Source organism: Triticum urartu, chromosome 2A (assembly GCF_056163025.1).
Source record: "Triticum urartu cultivar PI428250 chromosome 2A, HENAU_Tu73, whole genome shotgun sequence".
NCBI classification, from domain to species: Eukaryota; Viridiplantae; Streptophyta; class Magnoliopsida; order Poales; family Poaceae; genus Triticum; species Triticum urartu.
Genome location: NC_141874.1, coordinates 497933821 through 497949934, shown reverse-complemented (window position 1 = coordinate 497949934; position 16114 = coordinate 497933821). Strand labels below are relative to the sequence as shown.

At 44.2% G+C, this 16114-nt stretch overlaps 3 protein-coding genes across 3 annotated transcripts; all 3 read right to left on the bottom strand.

Annotated features, from left to right (window-relative positions):
* Nucleotides 1-6774: 6774 nt before the first annotated feature.
* Nucleotides 6775-10114, bottom strand: LOC125538186 (2-Cys peroxiredoxin BAS1, chloroplastic). The gene is made up of 7 exons (XM_048701467.2): nucleotides 9841-10114; nucleotides 9679-9753; nucleotides 9413-9494; nucleotides 9248-9327; nucleotides 7638-7763; nucleotides 7387-7500; nucleotides 6775-7090 (listed from the first exon to the last, which is right to left on the bottom strand). The coding sequence occupies exons 1-7, from the start codon at nucleotides 10021-10023 to the stop codon at nucleotides 6974-6976; spliced, it is 777 nt and encodes a 258-aa protein (XP_048557424.1). The 5' UTR covers nucleotides 10024-10114; the 3' UTR covers nucleotides 6775-6973.
* Nucleotides 10115-10777: 663 nt separating this feature from the next.
* Nucleotides 10778-11275, bottom strand: LOC147985615 (uncharacterized). Its single transcript, XM_087541660.1, has one exon. The coding sequence runs from the start codon at nucleotides 11273-11275 to the stop codon at nucleotides 10778-10780; it is 498 nt and encodes a 165-aa protein (XP_087397786.1).
* A 950-nt stretch (nucleotides 11276-12225) lies between these two features.
* Nucleotides 12226-15613, bottom strand: LOC147985614 (uncharacterized). The gene is made up of 2 exons (XM_087541659.1): nucleotides 15303-15613; nucleotides 12226-14713 (listed from the first exon to the last, which is right to left on the bottom strand). Exons 1-2 carry the CDS (start codon nucleotides 15611-15613, stop codon nucleotides 12226-12228), a joined length of 2799 nt encoding a protein of 932 aa, XP_087397785.1.
* Between the last annotated feature and the right edge of the window lie 501 nt (nucleotides 15614-16114).

The following is a 16114-nucleotide window of genomic DNA, read 5'->3' as shown; positions in this document are numbered from 1 at the left end:
CCGAATCTCGTAGGTCAACCAGAGTAAGATCCGCACCAGAGTGGTACGGTAATCCTATTCTGGAAGTCATGTTACTTGACCATGACGAACCTACGAACTATGAGGAAGCGATGATGAGCCCATATTCCGCAAAATGGCTTGAGGCCATGAAATCTGAGATGGGATCCATGTATGAGAACAAAGTATGGACTTTGGTTGACTTGCCCAATGATCGGCGGGCCATAGAGAATAAATGGATCTTCAAGAAGAAGACTGATGCTGATGGTAATATTACTATCTACAAAGCTCGACTTGTTGCAAAAGGTTTTCGACAAGTTCAAGGAGTTGACTATGATGAGACCTTCTCACCTGTAGCAATGCTTAAGTCCGTCCGAATCATGTTAGCAATTGCCGCATTTTATGATTATGAAATTTGGCAAATGGATGTCAAAACTGCATTCCTTAATGGATATCTTAAAGAAGAGTTGTATATGATGCAACCAGAAGGTTTTGTCGATCCAAAAGGTACTAACTAAGTGTGCAAGCTCCAGCGATCCATTTATGGACTGGTGCAAGCCTCCCGGAGTTGGAATATACGCTTTGATAGTGTGATCAAAGCATATGGTTTTATACAGACTTTTGGAGAAGCCTGTATTTACAAGAAAGTGAGTGGGAGCTCCGTAGCATTTCTGATATTATATGTAGATGATATATTGTTGATCCGAAATGATACTGAATTTCTGAATAGCATAAAAGGATACTTGAATAAGAATTTTTCAATGAAAGACCTCGGTGAAGCTGCTTATATATTGGGCATCAAGATCTATAGAGATAGATCAAGACGCTTAATTGGACTTTCACATAGCACATACCTTGATAAAGTTTTGAAGAAGTTCAAAATTGATCAGGCAAAGAAAGGGTTCTTGCCTGTATTACAAGGTGTGAAGTTGAGTCAGACTCAATGCCCGACCACTGCAGAAGATAGAGAGAAAATGAAAGGTGTTCCCTATGCTTCAGCCATAGGATCTATCATGTATGCAATGTTGTGTACCAGACCTGATGTGTGCCTTGCTATCAGTTTACCAGGGAGATACCAAAGTAATCCAGGAGTGGATCACTGGACAGCGGTCAACAATATCCTAAAATACCTGGAAAGGACTAAGGATATATTTCTCGTATATGTAGGTGACAAAGAGCTCGTCGTAAACGGTTACGTCGATGCAAGCTTTGACACTGGTCTGGATGACTCTGAGTCACAAATCGGATACGTATTTTTATTAAATGGTGGAGCTGTCAGTTGGTGCAGTTCCAAGCAGAGCGTCGTGGCGGGATCTACGTGTGAAGCGGTATACATAGCTGCTTCAAAAGCAGCAAATGAAGGAGTCTGGATGAAGGAGTTCATATCCGATCTAGGTGTCATACCTAGTGCAACGGGTCCAATGAAAATCTTTTGTGACAATACTGGTGCAATTGCCTTGGCAAAGGAATCCGGATTTCACAAGAGAACCAAGCACATCAAGAGATGCTTCAATTCCATCCGCGATCAAGTCAAGGAGGGAGACATAGAGATTTGCAAGATACATACGGATCTGAATGTTGCAGACCCTTTGACTAAGTCTCTCTCACGAGCAAAATATGATCAGCACCAAGACTCCATGGGTGTTAGAATCATTACAATGTAATCTAGATTATTGACTCTAGTGCAAGTGGGAGACTGAAGGAAATATGCCCTAGAGGCAATAATAAAGTTGTTATTTATATTTCCTTATATCATGATAAATGTTTATTATTCATGCTAGAATTGTATTAACCAGAAACTTAGTACATGTGTGAATACATAGACAAACAGAGTGTCACTAGTTTGCCTCTACTTGACTAGCTCGTTGAATCAATGATGGTTATATGTTTACTAACCATAGACATGAGTTGTCATTTGATTAACGGAATCACATCATTAGAGAATGATGTGATTGACTTGACCTATCCGTTAGCTTAGCACGATGATCGTTTAGTTTGTTGCTATTGCTTTCTCCATAACTTATACATGTTCTTATGACTATGAGATCATGCAACTCCCGAATACCGGAGGAACACTTTGTGTGCTACCAAACGTCACAACGTAACTGGGTGATTATAAAGGTGCTCTACAGGTGTCTCCGATGGTGTTTGTTGAGTTGGCATAGATTGAGATTAGGATTTGTCACTCCGATTGTCGGAGAGGTATCTCTGGGCCCTCTCGGTAATGCACATCAATATAAGCCTTGCAATCAATGTAGCTAATGAGTTAGTTACGGGATGTAGCATTACGGAACGAGTAAAGAGACTTGCCGGTAACGAGATTGAACTAGGTATTGAGATACCGACGATCAAATCTCGGGCAAGTAACATACCGATGACAAAGGGAATAATGTATGTTTTTATGCGGTTTGACCGATAAAGATCTTCGTAGAATATGTAGGAACCAATATGAGCATCCAGGTTCCGCTATTGGTTATTGACCGGAGACGTGTCTCGGTCTTGTCTACATAGTTCTCGAACCCGTAGGGTCCGCATGCTTAACGTTCGGTGACGATCCGTATTATGAGTTTATGTGTTTTTTATGTACATAAGGTAGTTCGGAGTCCCGGATATGATCACGGACATGATGAGGAGTCTCGAAATGGTCGAGACATAAAGATCGATATATTGGATGACTATATTTGGACGTCGGAATGGTTCCGGGTGAGTTCAGGCATATACCGAAGCACCGGGAGGTTACCGGAACCCCCCGGAAGGTATATGGACCTTATTGGGCCATAGTGGGAGAGAAGAGAGGGAGGCCTAGGAGGGGGCGCGCCCCCCTCAAGCCCAATCCGAATTGGGTGGGGGCGCCCCCCCCCCTTCCTTCCACTCCTAGTCCAACTAGGGATGGGGGCAATCCTACTCCCGGTGGGAGTAGGACTCCCCATGGGGCGCGCCATAGGAGGGCCGGCCCTCCCCGTCCTCCACTCCTTTATATACGAGGGAGGGGGCACCCCATAGACACACAAGTTAATCATTGATCTCTTAGTCGTGTGCGGTGCCTCCCTCCACCATAATCCACCCCGGTCATATCATAGCGGTACTTAGGCGAAGCCCTGTTTCGGTAGCATCATCATCACCGTCATCACGTCGTCGTGCTGACGAAGCTCTCCCTCGACACTCTGTTGGATCGTGAGTTCGTGGGACGTCATCGAGCCGAACGTGTGCAGATCGCGGAGGTGTCGTAACTTCGGTACTAGGATCGGTCGATCGTGAAGACGTACGACTACATCAACCGTGTTGTCATAACGCTTTCGCTTACGGTCTACGAGGGTACGTGGACAACACTCTTCCCTCTTGTTGCTATGCATCATCATGATCTTGCATGTACGTAGGAAAAAAATTGAAATTACTGCGTTCCCCAACAGCTACCATATACGTGCAAACCCCATATAACATATCTTCACAAAACATTACTGTAGTACCAACAATTAGTAACAAATGCGAACGAGCATAGCTCAAATGGTTAGGTTCCTTATGGTGAAGCAAGTCCACTAGGATTCAAATACAAGACTTGGCACTCGTGCTCGCATTATCCTTAATTTATTTCAAGCTTTTCGATGATGTTCATTTAGTGGGAAACGTCCCGTCTCCGATTAAGCTAACAAATTCAACTTCCTTTTTCGATAGAGTGAACTTTATTAGCTCAAAATGAAGTATCAGGAGGATACAAAACTCAATGAGCACACATCCGATCTCCGCGTAACTAGGATGCACACAGCCAACATATACACAAACGAAAACACATCGGCAACTAGCAAAGTCATACAAGCCAAAGTTATGTGTAGGCGAGAAAAAAAAATAGCCCAAAGCGACAAACTAGAACAAAATACATAAAAGAATATGCCTGAAATGCACAGTGCTAGTACGGTGTCCATACACCTTTATTTGATATATACTCCCCGGTCGTATAGTGATACAGTTGATCGCATTAAGAAGAGAGAATGTGTCTGATCGATGCAGCAATGATGACGATACAACATGTGATGCTTTATGTGATCGATACGATCGATCGGATGTGGCCTGCCTGCAGTGACCTCTCATCTTTTGAGAGGGCCCCCGTTCAAATTGGTTTTCTTTTTCCGGGGAGAGATCTCTGTGCCCTAAAAGAATCGGGAACTGTGTACGGCCTCTTTCTCCCCAGACTCAAAGTATAAGGAATAAAGCGCATGCACTCCGACTCCCCTCTACGCCCATATGATCGATGTGTGTATGTGGGTGTGGAGGAGTATATGCATGGCATGGCGTGGCAAAAATTACCAGTGGCAGCAGTAGGCCAGGCCAGTGGCACATAAAACACGACTCAAAAAAGTGGCGCATAAAACAGCCACATGGTGTTCAGCAAAGCTGGGGCTTTTCGGCATTCCTGCTCCCTTGAAAGCAGGCTGCGTTGCTAGACGCATCAGGGATTGACGAGCTCGTTGATCAGCTCCAGATTAGTACTACTAGTTCTCTGGTTTCAGTGCCGATCGAAATGTGCCTCCCTATAGGCTAGCTATAAGCTAGAGTGCAGAGAATATATATGTATGTATGCTATGTTCATGTGAGATCTAACAATGACCTAATAATAACAGCATGCATGTATTTCTAGTGATGTTTGAGTTGCAAACGCCTTCAAAGTACAAACAATTAGTACGTAGCCAGGGAGAACTCCTAGAAGCAGGAGTGTTCAAGTGGTTTGCAATGGTACGTACGCTAGCGCCACTAGGAGCAGAATTAACTGTCAGGGAAAAGCCAAAGCATGTAACAAAGCCAGGTTAACAGCATCATTGACCGGTCATTACTGTGTGCATTTGCATCAAAAGTCGTGCGCGGACAATGTTCTTTATGGGGATACGAAGAGCGAAAAGGGGCCGAGTGATCAGCCGTCCATAACAAAAGGATCAGAAACGCATGACTTCCCGCTCACGCCGCCGGCCCAAGAGAAATCCTATCATTCAATCATCAATCACAATCCCATCTAAGTTTCATCGCTGCAATGCGCTTGTGAATTTCTGTTCACAACCGCATGTACCAGACAAACCTATTTACCAGTTAGTTATATCTTCTCCTAAGCTCCTAGTACCTGAGGAGAGCAAGCTATGAGCTTCTTTCTAGGATTCTGGCATTGCCGTGTAGTAGTGTGGTGTGTGCACAGTATGATGTGTTCAAACTAATCTGAGCTAGTAGTGGTCACAGTCAAAGAAATCTTTGGTCACATATGACCCAAAAGGGAAGCAAAAGGGCCAAGCCCTAATCATCACAAAGCCATTCGCCCCAAAAGGAGCGCTTCAAGGGAGAAAAAGTATATACGCAGTTTGAGAAACGACTCGAGCAGAGATCGAGAAGAGCAGCAAATACTACTACTGTAAAAGAAAACACAAAGACAAAAGCAGAAAAGAAACCCTAATCACTGCATGCCCTTCTTTTGATCTTTTCTTTTCTTTTTCTTTCTCTGTCTACTACGTACTAGTATAGCTACTTAATGGAGGCAGCGGTTAGCTAGGCTGCTGTTTAGATCTTTCATGGCAAAGGGGCAGTTTGGTGTGCCCAGGGATTAAACAAGCACTAAGCACTGTGTTGCCGCAGGCAGCTTTTTAAAGTGGAGCTAGAGTGGATGCTAAAAAAGTGCATAAGTGGCATTATCTGCAGGAAAGCTTCCGCATTTTCATACCTCTGGCGCGCTGCTAATGGGAGCAGAAGCTGCCGCAGAGCCACTATGCTACCTCTACAAGGTAATGGAGAAAGGACACCTGTGCTTCTGCCAGTGCAATTATAAGTAAGATATGTATATAAGATGGTGGATAGATAGCACCTGTCATGCTCCTTTTTCCCTCCCAAGAGGCGTATTACTGAGCTATTAGCTGATTTACTCTGAGACAAGAACACCATATGCATTATTCAGCTTGCTTTAAAGGCTGCTATGCATGAAAAGTTGGTGAAGAGAGTACCTTGAACAAAATATAGAAGATGGTTTTGGAGCTGCATAAATTCAGCGACAGCAACCGCTTCCAGCCCACCACTTTGCGCTTTTGGAGCTCCATTTTTTTTTCATTTTCCTTCTTTTTGCCCCAGGCCCCCCACAAACAAGAGGCAGATGCATATAAGAACGAGCTTGATCGAAAAGTAAAGGCCATCCAGATGGATGTATTCTACACGCAAGAGAACCAAGAAGATTCATGACCATTTAGCTTTATGATAGAAACAGATAAAAGGGGCATGATACTTACAGCAAGTTATTTGGGCTACATGTTAGCACCTTCCCATCAGGCTTGCTGGGCCGGGCTCTGGGGCTGACAGAAAGCAATGAGCATGTCCACCACCATGATGAGTAACTAACATTTCCCACCACTATGTATTCTACACGCAAGAGAAACAACAAGATTCATCACCGTTTAGCTTTGCGATGGAAACAGATGGAAGGGGCATGATACTTACGGAGTAAGTCATTTGGGCTGAATGTTACCACCTTCCCATCAGGCTTGCTGGGCCGGGCTCAGGAGCTGACAGAAAGCGATGAGCATGTCCACCACTAAGAGCACAAAAAAAAATCTCAAGAAAAAACCTATTCCCTCTGACCCAAAATAAGTGTCACAATTTTCAACTAGTTTTGAACTGGGGTTAGTTCAAAACTGCGACACTTTTAATGGGTCGGAGGTAGTGGTAGCATTAACATTTCAATTTTACTACTCCAATTAGCTTCACAGCATCAAAATTTGTAACAGACCATGATCAATTCCAAATAAAGCCATTGGCTGACATAAGATAAGATTTTATTTCCAATCTTGTATTGTTCTTTCCAAATTGGAGCAGGGAAGATCCACACACAGACAAACCCTTATTGTAGAAATTACAGAGTCAATTGTACGCGTGATAACTACAACTCGGGTCACAAAAACACATGTAACCGAGAAACGGCCATGACAAAACTCGACAGCGAGTGCAAAGGACGCGTCTAGATGGCAGCGAAGTACTCCTTGCTGCCCTTAGGGTCAGGCTTCATCGACTTTTCCCCAGGTTTCCATCCTGCCGGGCAGACCTCGTCTGGGTTTTCTTGGACGTATTGCAGAGCCTGTCAATGAAGAAAAATGTTTATCAGGTTATACAAACTTGTATCGCCTTTTCTATCAAATATTACAGTTTGCATTAATAGCTACCAGGTACGTGCTTTGTTGTGTTAAACACTAGATCAATACTACTGAACTAAAACCACGTCACTTATTTTTGGGACTGAGGGAGTATTAAATAACAATTAAAAAGCAGAAATTGGCATGCATCCTTACTCTGTCAGGTACTATATCAAAATTAAAGAAATGTCGTGAAAATGCACTTTATTTAAGAGGGTTCTTTTTTCTCTTGTTATTCTACCTGAAGGGTTCTCAAGGTCTCATCCACACTGCGGCCAATACCAAGGTTGTTAATAGTGGAATGCTGAATCACACCCTCCTTGTCAATGATGAATAATCCTCTCAGAGCAATTCCCTGGTAAAAAATAACATTCAAGAACCTTATAAAACTTCACAACAAACAAGGAAAGGCATAATAAAAGCAAAATATCCAGGAGCAATGAGCAGTTCATATGAAACTAGCAGGTGGTCAAAAACAAACGTCAGTAATACCTGATCAGGGATCAATACACCAAAAGACTTTGAGATTGATTTGGTGACATCAGAAACCAGCGGATACTTAAGATCACCAAGTCCACCAGATTTCCTCTCTGTCTGCACCCATGCAAGATGGGAAAACTGCAAGCAGAAAGCATTTCAAGTGTGAAGTTACTAGGTGAAATCGATTAATATATGTCACAGTTACTTATCACTTCATAGAATAATTAAAGAGACTAATGACCATAATGCTATAAAATGAGATGCTTGATGCAAAACCAGATCAAAACGAAAAGGACAGGGTAGCAATACTGTTTGCGCACCAGCCACTAGTTTTCTGGGTATAGGTTACAACGGTGCACTTTATAAGCAGAAGGGATACAAGAAAATAAATGTTTTAGCCCTAAATCATCCTCAATGGAGTTAGTGTGCATATCTAACACGTGGAATACAAAAAACTAGATCCATTTATCTGATCAATACAGATCATTCATCACTCTCCTATTCGCACAAGGCATAATTTACATCGCATATATTCATCCAAAAGAAAAGCTCCATCATTGTACCACTGCAATGTTAACTCTTATGTTCATCTTCAATGGAGTTAGTGAGCATATTTGGCACACGGAATGCAAAAATCTAGATCCATTTATCTGATTAATACAGATCATTCTTTACTCTCATATTCACACAAGGCATAATTTACATTGCATATGTTCATCCAAAAGATATAACAAAACTCCAGCACTGTACCACTGCAATGTTAACTATTATGTTCATCCTCAATAGACCTACATTCATCCTCAATGGAGTTAGTGAGCATATTTAGCACGTGGAATAAAAAATATAGATCCATTTATCTGATTAATACGGATCATTATTTAGTACCGTATTCGCATAAGGCATAATTTATGTTGCATCCCTGCATCCAAATGATATAACAAAGCTCCAACATTGTGAGACTGCAATGTTAACTCTTATGCTCCAAACGTGCCCAGATTCAATTTTCACATGAAGAAAGAACATGCATTCATTGACACAATCCAAACTTGGTGTTTCAGTTGATAGTGTGGGTCACCGAATAGCTGATTAACTGATTTATTGGCCGATTAACTGGAAAATTCGCCTATTTATCCCTACTCAGCACCCGACCAATATGGTGCCAGTTAGGCGATGTCCTGAACATTGGTATTCATTGACACAAACAGATGAAGGCCTCCTTTGGTTTGTAGGAATTTCATAGGATTTCTAGAGGATAGGATTCTTATAGGATTTTTTCCTTTAGAGCCCTTTGGTTCATAGGAATGGATTCCTATTCCTACATAGGATTGGTTCCTATCCTCCACATTTCATAGGAAAATAAAAATGAGCCTAGACTCAATGGAAAAATTCCTTTGGTGTCAACCAAATGACATCTTGTTTCCTATTCCTACTCATAGGATTTGAGATACATGTCATCTCATTTCCTACAAGATTCCTATTCCTACGATAATCCTGTCCTATGAACCAAAAGAGGCCGAATACTTTACAATTAATTTCTAGATAAGGCACTTAATGCATGTCAGAGCTAGACGAATAGTATCAAGAGAGCAGCTATGTGTCCAGATGGATGGGAAGTAACATACCACACTATCAACTGAAACACCAAGAATTTCAGTGTTTATCTTCTCAAACTCCTCATGTCTATCGCTGAAAGCCGTAATCTCTGCAAAATTTGCATGTATGCAGTTTAGAAATGACAGACAGAAATGAATAGTTTTCCTTCACGGGGCGCAAGATGGTTAACGCACCAGTTGGGCAGACGAAGGTGAAGTCCAGAGGGTAGAAGAAAAGAATCACATACTTCTTCCCAATGTAATCAGATAGCTTGACCTGTATGTAGTTACACCAAAAGGACACCATCAAAAACATCACACCCCCGACCAAACATACAGCTGCAGCGTTAATAAATCGTGCACCAAAATCTGAATTATCAACCGGGTAGAGCACAGTTTTGCTCGTGTAAGCGAATTGGTATACAAACGCGCACGGACAATGCAGTTGGCTACGGGCTTACGTTGATGAACTCCTGGTCGAACACGGCCTCCGCCGCGAAGTCCGGCGCCTTGTTCCCCACCAGCGGCAGGTCGTACTGCGGACAGAGACGCATACACACGTGAAAATTCCATTCACAGACGTACCATGGCAAAAACAAATACCGAATCAAGGCGCAACAAACCTCGGCTGCGGCGCGGGCGACGAAGCTGCGGGCCCTGGCCGTCCTCGAGCCGGCGGCGGCGAGGCGGGAGGGCCTGGCGGCGGCGCGGGGAAACGATAGGCACTGCGGCGCCCCGGCTGGCTTCGGGGACGCGACGAGCGCGGCGGCCGTGGACACGGTGGAGGCGGAGAAGGCGCACGCCATGGCCGCGGTTGTCAGGCGGGGAGGGGATTAGGTAGCCTCCAGATAGATAGGGTTCCCGAATATGAAGAGGCCGTTTAAGCAGAGGACGTGCCACTCAGACGCCAGTGGCTCTCCTCGCTGCCGCGTGAGCTGGGCCGGGAATTCTGGAAGCTTCTTAGATCCATTCTAGGCCACGGCCCGGCGTGAAAAGCCCGTGTATGTAGTTTTCGCCCCAATAAGAGATCATCTCGAGTTCGATGCCGAATATTCTTGCGGGGTAGCTTAAAAAAAAGAATATTCTTGCGGAACCGGTATATGAAAAGATCGCGGCGAGGGAACAGGGCCGTTACGCGGCGCGGCACGGCGCATCGCGGCACGTTAGCGTGCCCTGACCGCCAAATCAGACGGTCGGTGTCGTACCCCAAAGGGAATCGAGATCGAGATTTGGGGAAAACGAGGCTAGGGTTCGTCCAGGAAAGAGAATAGGGTATCAAGAGGAATATATTGTATTAGTTGTAAAGTATTTAGGATTCTTGATCATAGCAAATGGCATGGGTTTACAACCGAGGGCGCTGGCTTATATAGCTCAGCTGGCAACAGAACAGTAAACAATAATGCTACAGAACGGTAAGTAACGCTTCAGGGATGGCGAGCCTGTGAGCCATCCGATCTTCTCGCCTTCTTCCATCTGAGACGTCTGTTAACTGAATGAAGCAACACTTGTAACTGAAGATACGCAGTGAGCTGACAGTACCCCCTAAGAGCGAACTTGTCCTCAAGAAGCTTGTCGATTGAACCACCCGGCAGTCGTTTGCTTGAAGAAGGCCGGAAACGTCTTCTTGATGAAATCAGCATCTTCCCATGACGCGTCTTCAGGGGGTAAATTTTCCAATTGGACTAACCACTGGACCACTGGTAAATTATTGCGAGGAATTTGGCGAGTTTCAAGAACCAGACTTGGTTCAGTGCGCACGCGACCATCAGGGCCAACCAAAGGAAGATCTGCATAGGGAATTGCCAACGGCCCCAGATGTTTCTTGAGCTGACTAACGTGGAAAACCGGATGAATGGCAGCATCATCTGGTAGTAGCAGTTTGTAGGCCACAGCACCCACTTTAGCGATCACTCGAAATGGACCGTAGAATTTACTCTGTAACTTAATGTGAGACTTGGCGCCGAATGCATTCAGTCTGTACGGCTGCATTTTCAAATACACCATATCTCCAATCTCCAACTGTCTCTCCACCCGTTTGAGGTCAGCATATTTCTTCATGCGTGCTTGAGCATTTGCTAAATTAGTTTTGAGTTGTTGCCACATAACAGTCCTGTCTATGAAGAATTCAGCAGCTTCAGTGGTGTTACTAGTAAGTGCCCGTGGAAGCTGCAGATCAGGAGGAGGATAACCCCATAGAGTGCTTCGAATGGTGTGTTCTTCAAGGATGAGTGGAAAGATGTAATGTATCAGTACTCGGCCATGGACAAGTGCAGTCCCCATTTCTTTGGTTCCAGAGATGTCATGCACCTTAAGTAGTTTTCGATGCATTGGTTGACACGCTCGATTTGTCCATCGGACTGAGGATGGTAAGTGGAACTGTACCTGAGCTCAATTCCCATAGCACGAAATACATCTTGCCATAGCTTGCTCGTGAAGATGTGGTCTCGATCAGAGACAATGGCCAGTGGTGGTCCATGCAACTTCAGGACATTGTCGATGAACGCTCTGGCAACAGTCGGAACCGTGTAAGGGTGGGACAAGGGTATGAAATGAGCACATTTGGAGAGCCTGTACACCACCACAAAGATGACATCGTGTCCATTAGATTTGGGAAGACCTTCTATGAAGTCCATGCTGACATGTGTCCAAACCATATCTGGAATGTGAAGAGGATCTAGAAAACCAGGGTATGGGCAGTTCTGTCCCTTGTTCTTCTGACAAACAGGGCAAAGTAGGACGAAATTATCCAAATTTCTCTTCATGCCAGGCCAATAAAACACTTGTTTTAATCTCTGGTAGGATGCTTTCATGCCCGAATGGCCCCCAACAGCAGAGGAATGCAAGGCATGCATTATTTTCTTTCTCAGCTCATTACATCTTCCTACATAAATTTCCCATTATGTCTGATGATACCATTGTGCAGAGAGTTCCTGTTGACAGTGTGAGATGAGGATAGGAGGAGTTGTTCCAACAATTTCTGACAGTGAGGATCTTCATTGTAGGAATTCTCAACCTCTGCTTATCCACTGTGGTGTTGCTAAAGAAATAGCCAAGCAGGAGTGCTTTCTAGAAAGGGCATCAGCCACTATGTTTTCTTTGCCCTTTTTATATTCCATGTGGTAGTTGAACTCAAGTAATTTCAGCATGAGTTTATGCTGGATGCTTGTGGAAAGCTTTTGATCTGTCATGAATTGCAAGCTCTGGTGGTTAGTCCTAATGATCAAATCATTTCCCAAGAAGTAGTGCCTCCATCTTTTCAAAGCTTCCATAATGGTCAATGCTTCCTTCTCATATGTGGAAAGTGCAGCATTCTTAGGACAGAGAACAGAGCTATAATAAGCTATAGGTTGTCCTTGCTGCATCATAACTGCTCCCAGCCCAGTGCTTGAAGCATCTGTCTCCAGAACAAATGGTGAGGAAAAATCTGGGAGGGCCAGTACTGGGACAGAGATGAGTGCCTTTTTTAGAGTTTGAAAGGCTTGTGTTTGTTCCTGGGTCCAAAAGAAGCTATCTTTCTTTAGAATATTGTGCAATGGCCTGGCGATACTACCAAAATTCTTCACAAATTTTCTGTAATAACCACACAGACCCAGAAATCCTCTTAATTGAGTGGGAGTTGATGGAGTTGGCCAATCTTCAATTGCTGCCACTTTGGAGGGGTCAGTTGAAACTCCATTACCAGAAATTATATGGCCAAGATATGCAACTTGAGGAACTGCAAAAACACACTTAGACAGGTTGGCATACAGCTGATGTTGCTTCAGCAGCTGCAATACAATTCTAAGATGTTCCTTATGTTCTTCTGGAGTTCTACTGAAGATGAGAATATCATCAAAAAACACCAAGATGAAATTCCTTAGATAAGGTCCAAAAATTTTGTTCATGAGTGCTTGAAAGGTGCCTGGAGCATTTGTGAGACCAAAGGGCATAACTAGAAATTCATAGTGCCCAAAGTAGGTCCGGAAGGCAGTTTTAGGGATATCTTTTTCATTCATCCTGATTTGATGGTACCCAGATTTGAGGTCCAGCTTGGAGAAAATCTTGGCTCCCTGGAGTTCATCCAGCAAATCCTCTATGACAGGAATTGGAAACTTGTTTTTAATCGTGGTTGCATTTAATTTCCTGTAATCAATGCACATTCTCCATGACCCATCTTTCTTCATAACTAAGATTGCTGGAGAAGAGTAGGGACTCTGGCTTTCCCTAATGATTTTGGACTGTAATAACTGATGTATTTGCTTTTCCATCTCATTTTTCTGCCGGTGTGGTACTCTATATGGCCTTGTATTAGGAGGAACTGAGTCAAGCTTTAGTGGTATCTCATGATCTAGTTCCCTAACAGGTGGTAATTCTGTTGGCTCTTGAAACACCTCAGGAATAGACTGCAGTACTTCTTGAATTTCTGGAGGGGGAGTGATGTCTTTGCTGGGTAGGAAGGATGTGTCCTCTGCCAGTTGTACGACAAATGCAGGGGCTCCATTAAGTAACAGTCTGTTGAGTTCCAGAGCATCAATTTCTTGAGTTGCAGACAAGGTTTCACAAGCTGGAATTGTCACTGGAGTGGTTTTGTTATGATGGATGATTAATTGTCTCGGATCATAAGAAAAAGCCACAGGGCTGTGCTGGGCCATCCAATCAAAACCAAGGACTATATCATGTCCAGGGAGGTCAAGCACTCTGAATTGCTGCTCGAACTGTGTTTTACCAACAGTAATGATAGTAGTAGGGATGTAAGAGCCAGACCAGAGAGTTCCACCCCCAGCTACAGTGACAGCCCTTGTCTTATCCTTGATGATTGTGCAAGAAGTTTGGAGAGCAAATTGTAAACTCATAAATGTAGAATTGCTATCTGAATCTACCAAAGCAATTGCTTGTTTGCCTCCTACAGTCACAACAATTGAGATAGTATTAACACTATCTGCTTGCATAGCTTGCAGAGAAATCCTCATGCACTGTTCTTCTCCTGCAAGTTGTTCCTCTTGTTCCTGTTCCTCAATTTCTTCTTGTTCAACGGGGGTTTCAGTGGGTATTTCACCTGTAAGAACATTTATGACAGGGGCTTGTTTGCATTTATGCCCATGGAACCAATGATCTCCACATCTCCAACACTTTCCTGGTTCTCTTGCTCTTTGAGTAACAGCAGGTGCTTTAAAATCAGCAGGTTTATCAGGAAGATTGCTGGGCTGTTTAGGAAAAACAGTAGTGGTCTTTGAGGAAGAAGTGTATTGTTGATAATGCTTCTTCACAGGTGCTCCTTGCTCCATGTCAATTGCTAACCAGTAGGCATCAGTCAATGTCACTGGTCTGAGAGGTCTTAGTTGAAATTTGATCTGTGACCTTAATCCATTGACATAGCAGCATACAAACCAGCTCTCTGAAATGTGTGGGTTCTCTTGTTGGACATCTGCCATAAGCTCCTCGAATTGTTCTGTATATTCAGCAACAGTCAAGGTATTTTGCTTGAGGGAATTGAACTTATCTGGAAGATCATAAGAACTGGAAGAAGAAAATCTGTGTTGTATTTCAGTACAAAACTATGACCATGTTGGTTTTTTTGCTAAGAGCCATGAACGCCTGAGCCATACATCAACCTTGCCTGTAATGTGCATCTGCGCCAAGTTAACCTTGTATTCAGATGGGGTGCCTGCCATTTGGAAGAATTTTTCACATTGGCGAATCCACCCTCCTGGGTTGTCGCCCTCGAATGCAGGAAAGTCAAGACGCGGCCCCTTAGTGATAGATTTCAGAAATTGAGTCCTCATTTCCTGTTCATATTGCCTGTAAAAATCTTCCCAATGTGTTCTGACTGCTGGTGGCTGAAAGTTGTTGAATACAGCAGTGTGGGCTGTGCGATAAGTGGCTGTTGGTGTCACATTTCCTGATTGTGGTTCCCGTGGAGGTAGTTCAGGAAAGCCTGGAGGAGCTGATCTGTTTGGTATTCGAACAAGAGGTATTAGGCTGAATCTGAAGTGCACATTGCTTGGTCTTTTCCTGTTCCACAGCCAAACGTTTGCGCAACTCATCAGTAAGTGGCCTAGCATTGTCAGGATCGGCTGCTTCAGCTGAGGATTGTCCAGCAAGCTACTTGTCACCAGGAGGAGCTCGCTGGACTGCAGTGGGTTGTACAGGACTAGGAGCACGGTTGGAATTGAAGCTCTTCAGAACATCTGCCATGGTGGCCAACTGAGTGTTGAGAGCGGAGACTGCATCTTGCACCCCTGTCAGTACCTGTGTCATGGCGTCCTGCTTGAGGTGTATGGCATGGACATCCTTGCGCAGATCATCGATTTCACCCCGCATCTCAGCAGTGTCATCTCGGTTCTGCAACACCTCGCCCTTGAGAGCGAGCAATTCTGCAATTTCCCCCTCGTCCATGCTTGCCTTCGAGCGCCCCATCACGACCCAGAAGTTCAGAGAGGAATTTTACAACCGGAGGAACCGGAAACCCAATCTAAACTCTGGATCCTGCCACCGCCATGAAGATACGCCACCAATGCAACACCACTTGTTGCGGACCTGGGAATTTACTGCTGGAACGATATGTTCCCGTAACCAGTCCGTCGCCACAAGTTGTCGCCGAACGATCTACCGCCGCCAATCGCCTCCAACTCCGCCGCCCAACGCCAGATCTCACTGTCGCCAGAAATCAGGGAGAGGAGGATGGGAAAAAAAATTCACCCGCGCAGTCCTCCGCACCGCCGAGGAGCGGCCTGGCTCATGATACCATTTGTCGTACCCCAAAGGGAATCAAGATCGAGATTTGGGGAAAACGAGGCTAGGGTTCGTCCAGGAACGAGAATAGGGTATCAAGAGGAATATATTGTATTAGTTGTAAAGTATTTGGGATTCTTGATCATAGCAAATGGCATGGGTTTACAACCGAGGGCGCTGGCTTAT

Coding starts and splice junctions, on each gene's coding strand:
- LOC125538186 (XM_048701467.2), bottom strand. CDS start 10,023: ATGGCGTGCGCCTTCTCCGCCTCCACCGTGTCCACGGCCGCCGCGCTC. Junction 7,764..9,247: donor GTGTTTCAGTTGATAGTGTG/GTATGTTACTTC, acceptor TTCTGCTTGCAG/TTTTCCCATCTTGCATGGGT. Junction 7,501..7,637: donor GTGTATTGATCCCTGATCAG/GTATTACTGACG, acceptor ATTTTTTACCAG/GGAATTGCTCTGAGAGGATT.
- LOC147985615 (XM_087541660.1), bottom strand. CDS start 11,275: ATGAAGAAATATGCTGACCTCAAACGGGTGGAGAGACAGTTGGAGATT.
- LOC147985614 (XM_087541659.1), bottom strand. CDS start 15,613: ATGGGGCGCTCGAAGGCAAGCATGGACGAGGGGGAAATTGCAGAATTG. Junction 14,714..15,302: donor CGAGCTCCTCCTGGTGACAA/GTAGCTTGCTGG, acceptor TTCTTCTTCCAG/TTCTTATGATCTTCCAGATA.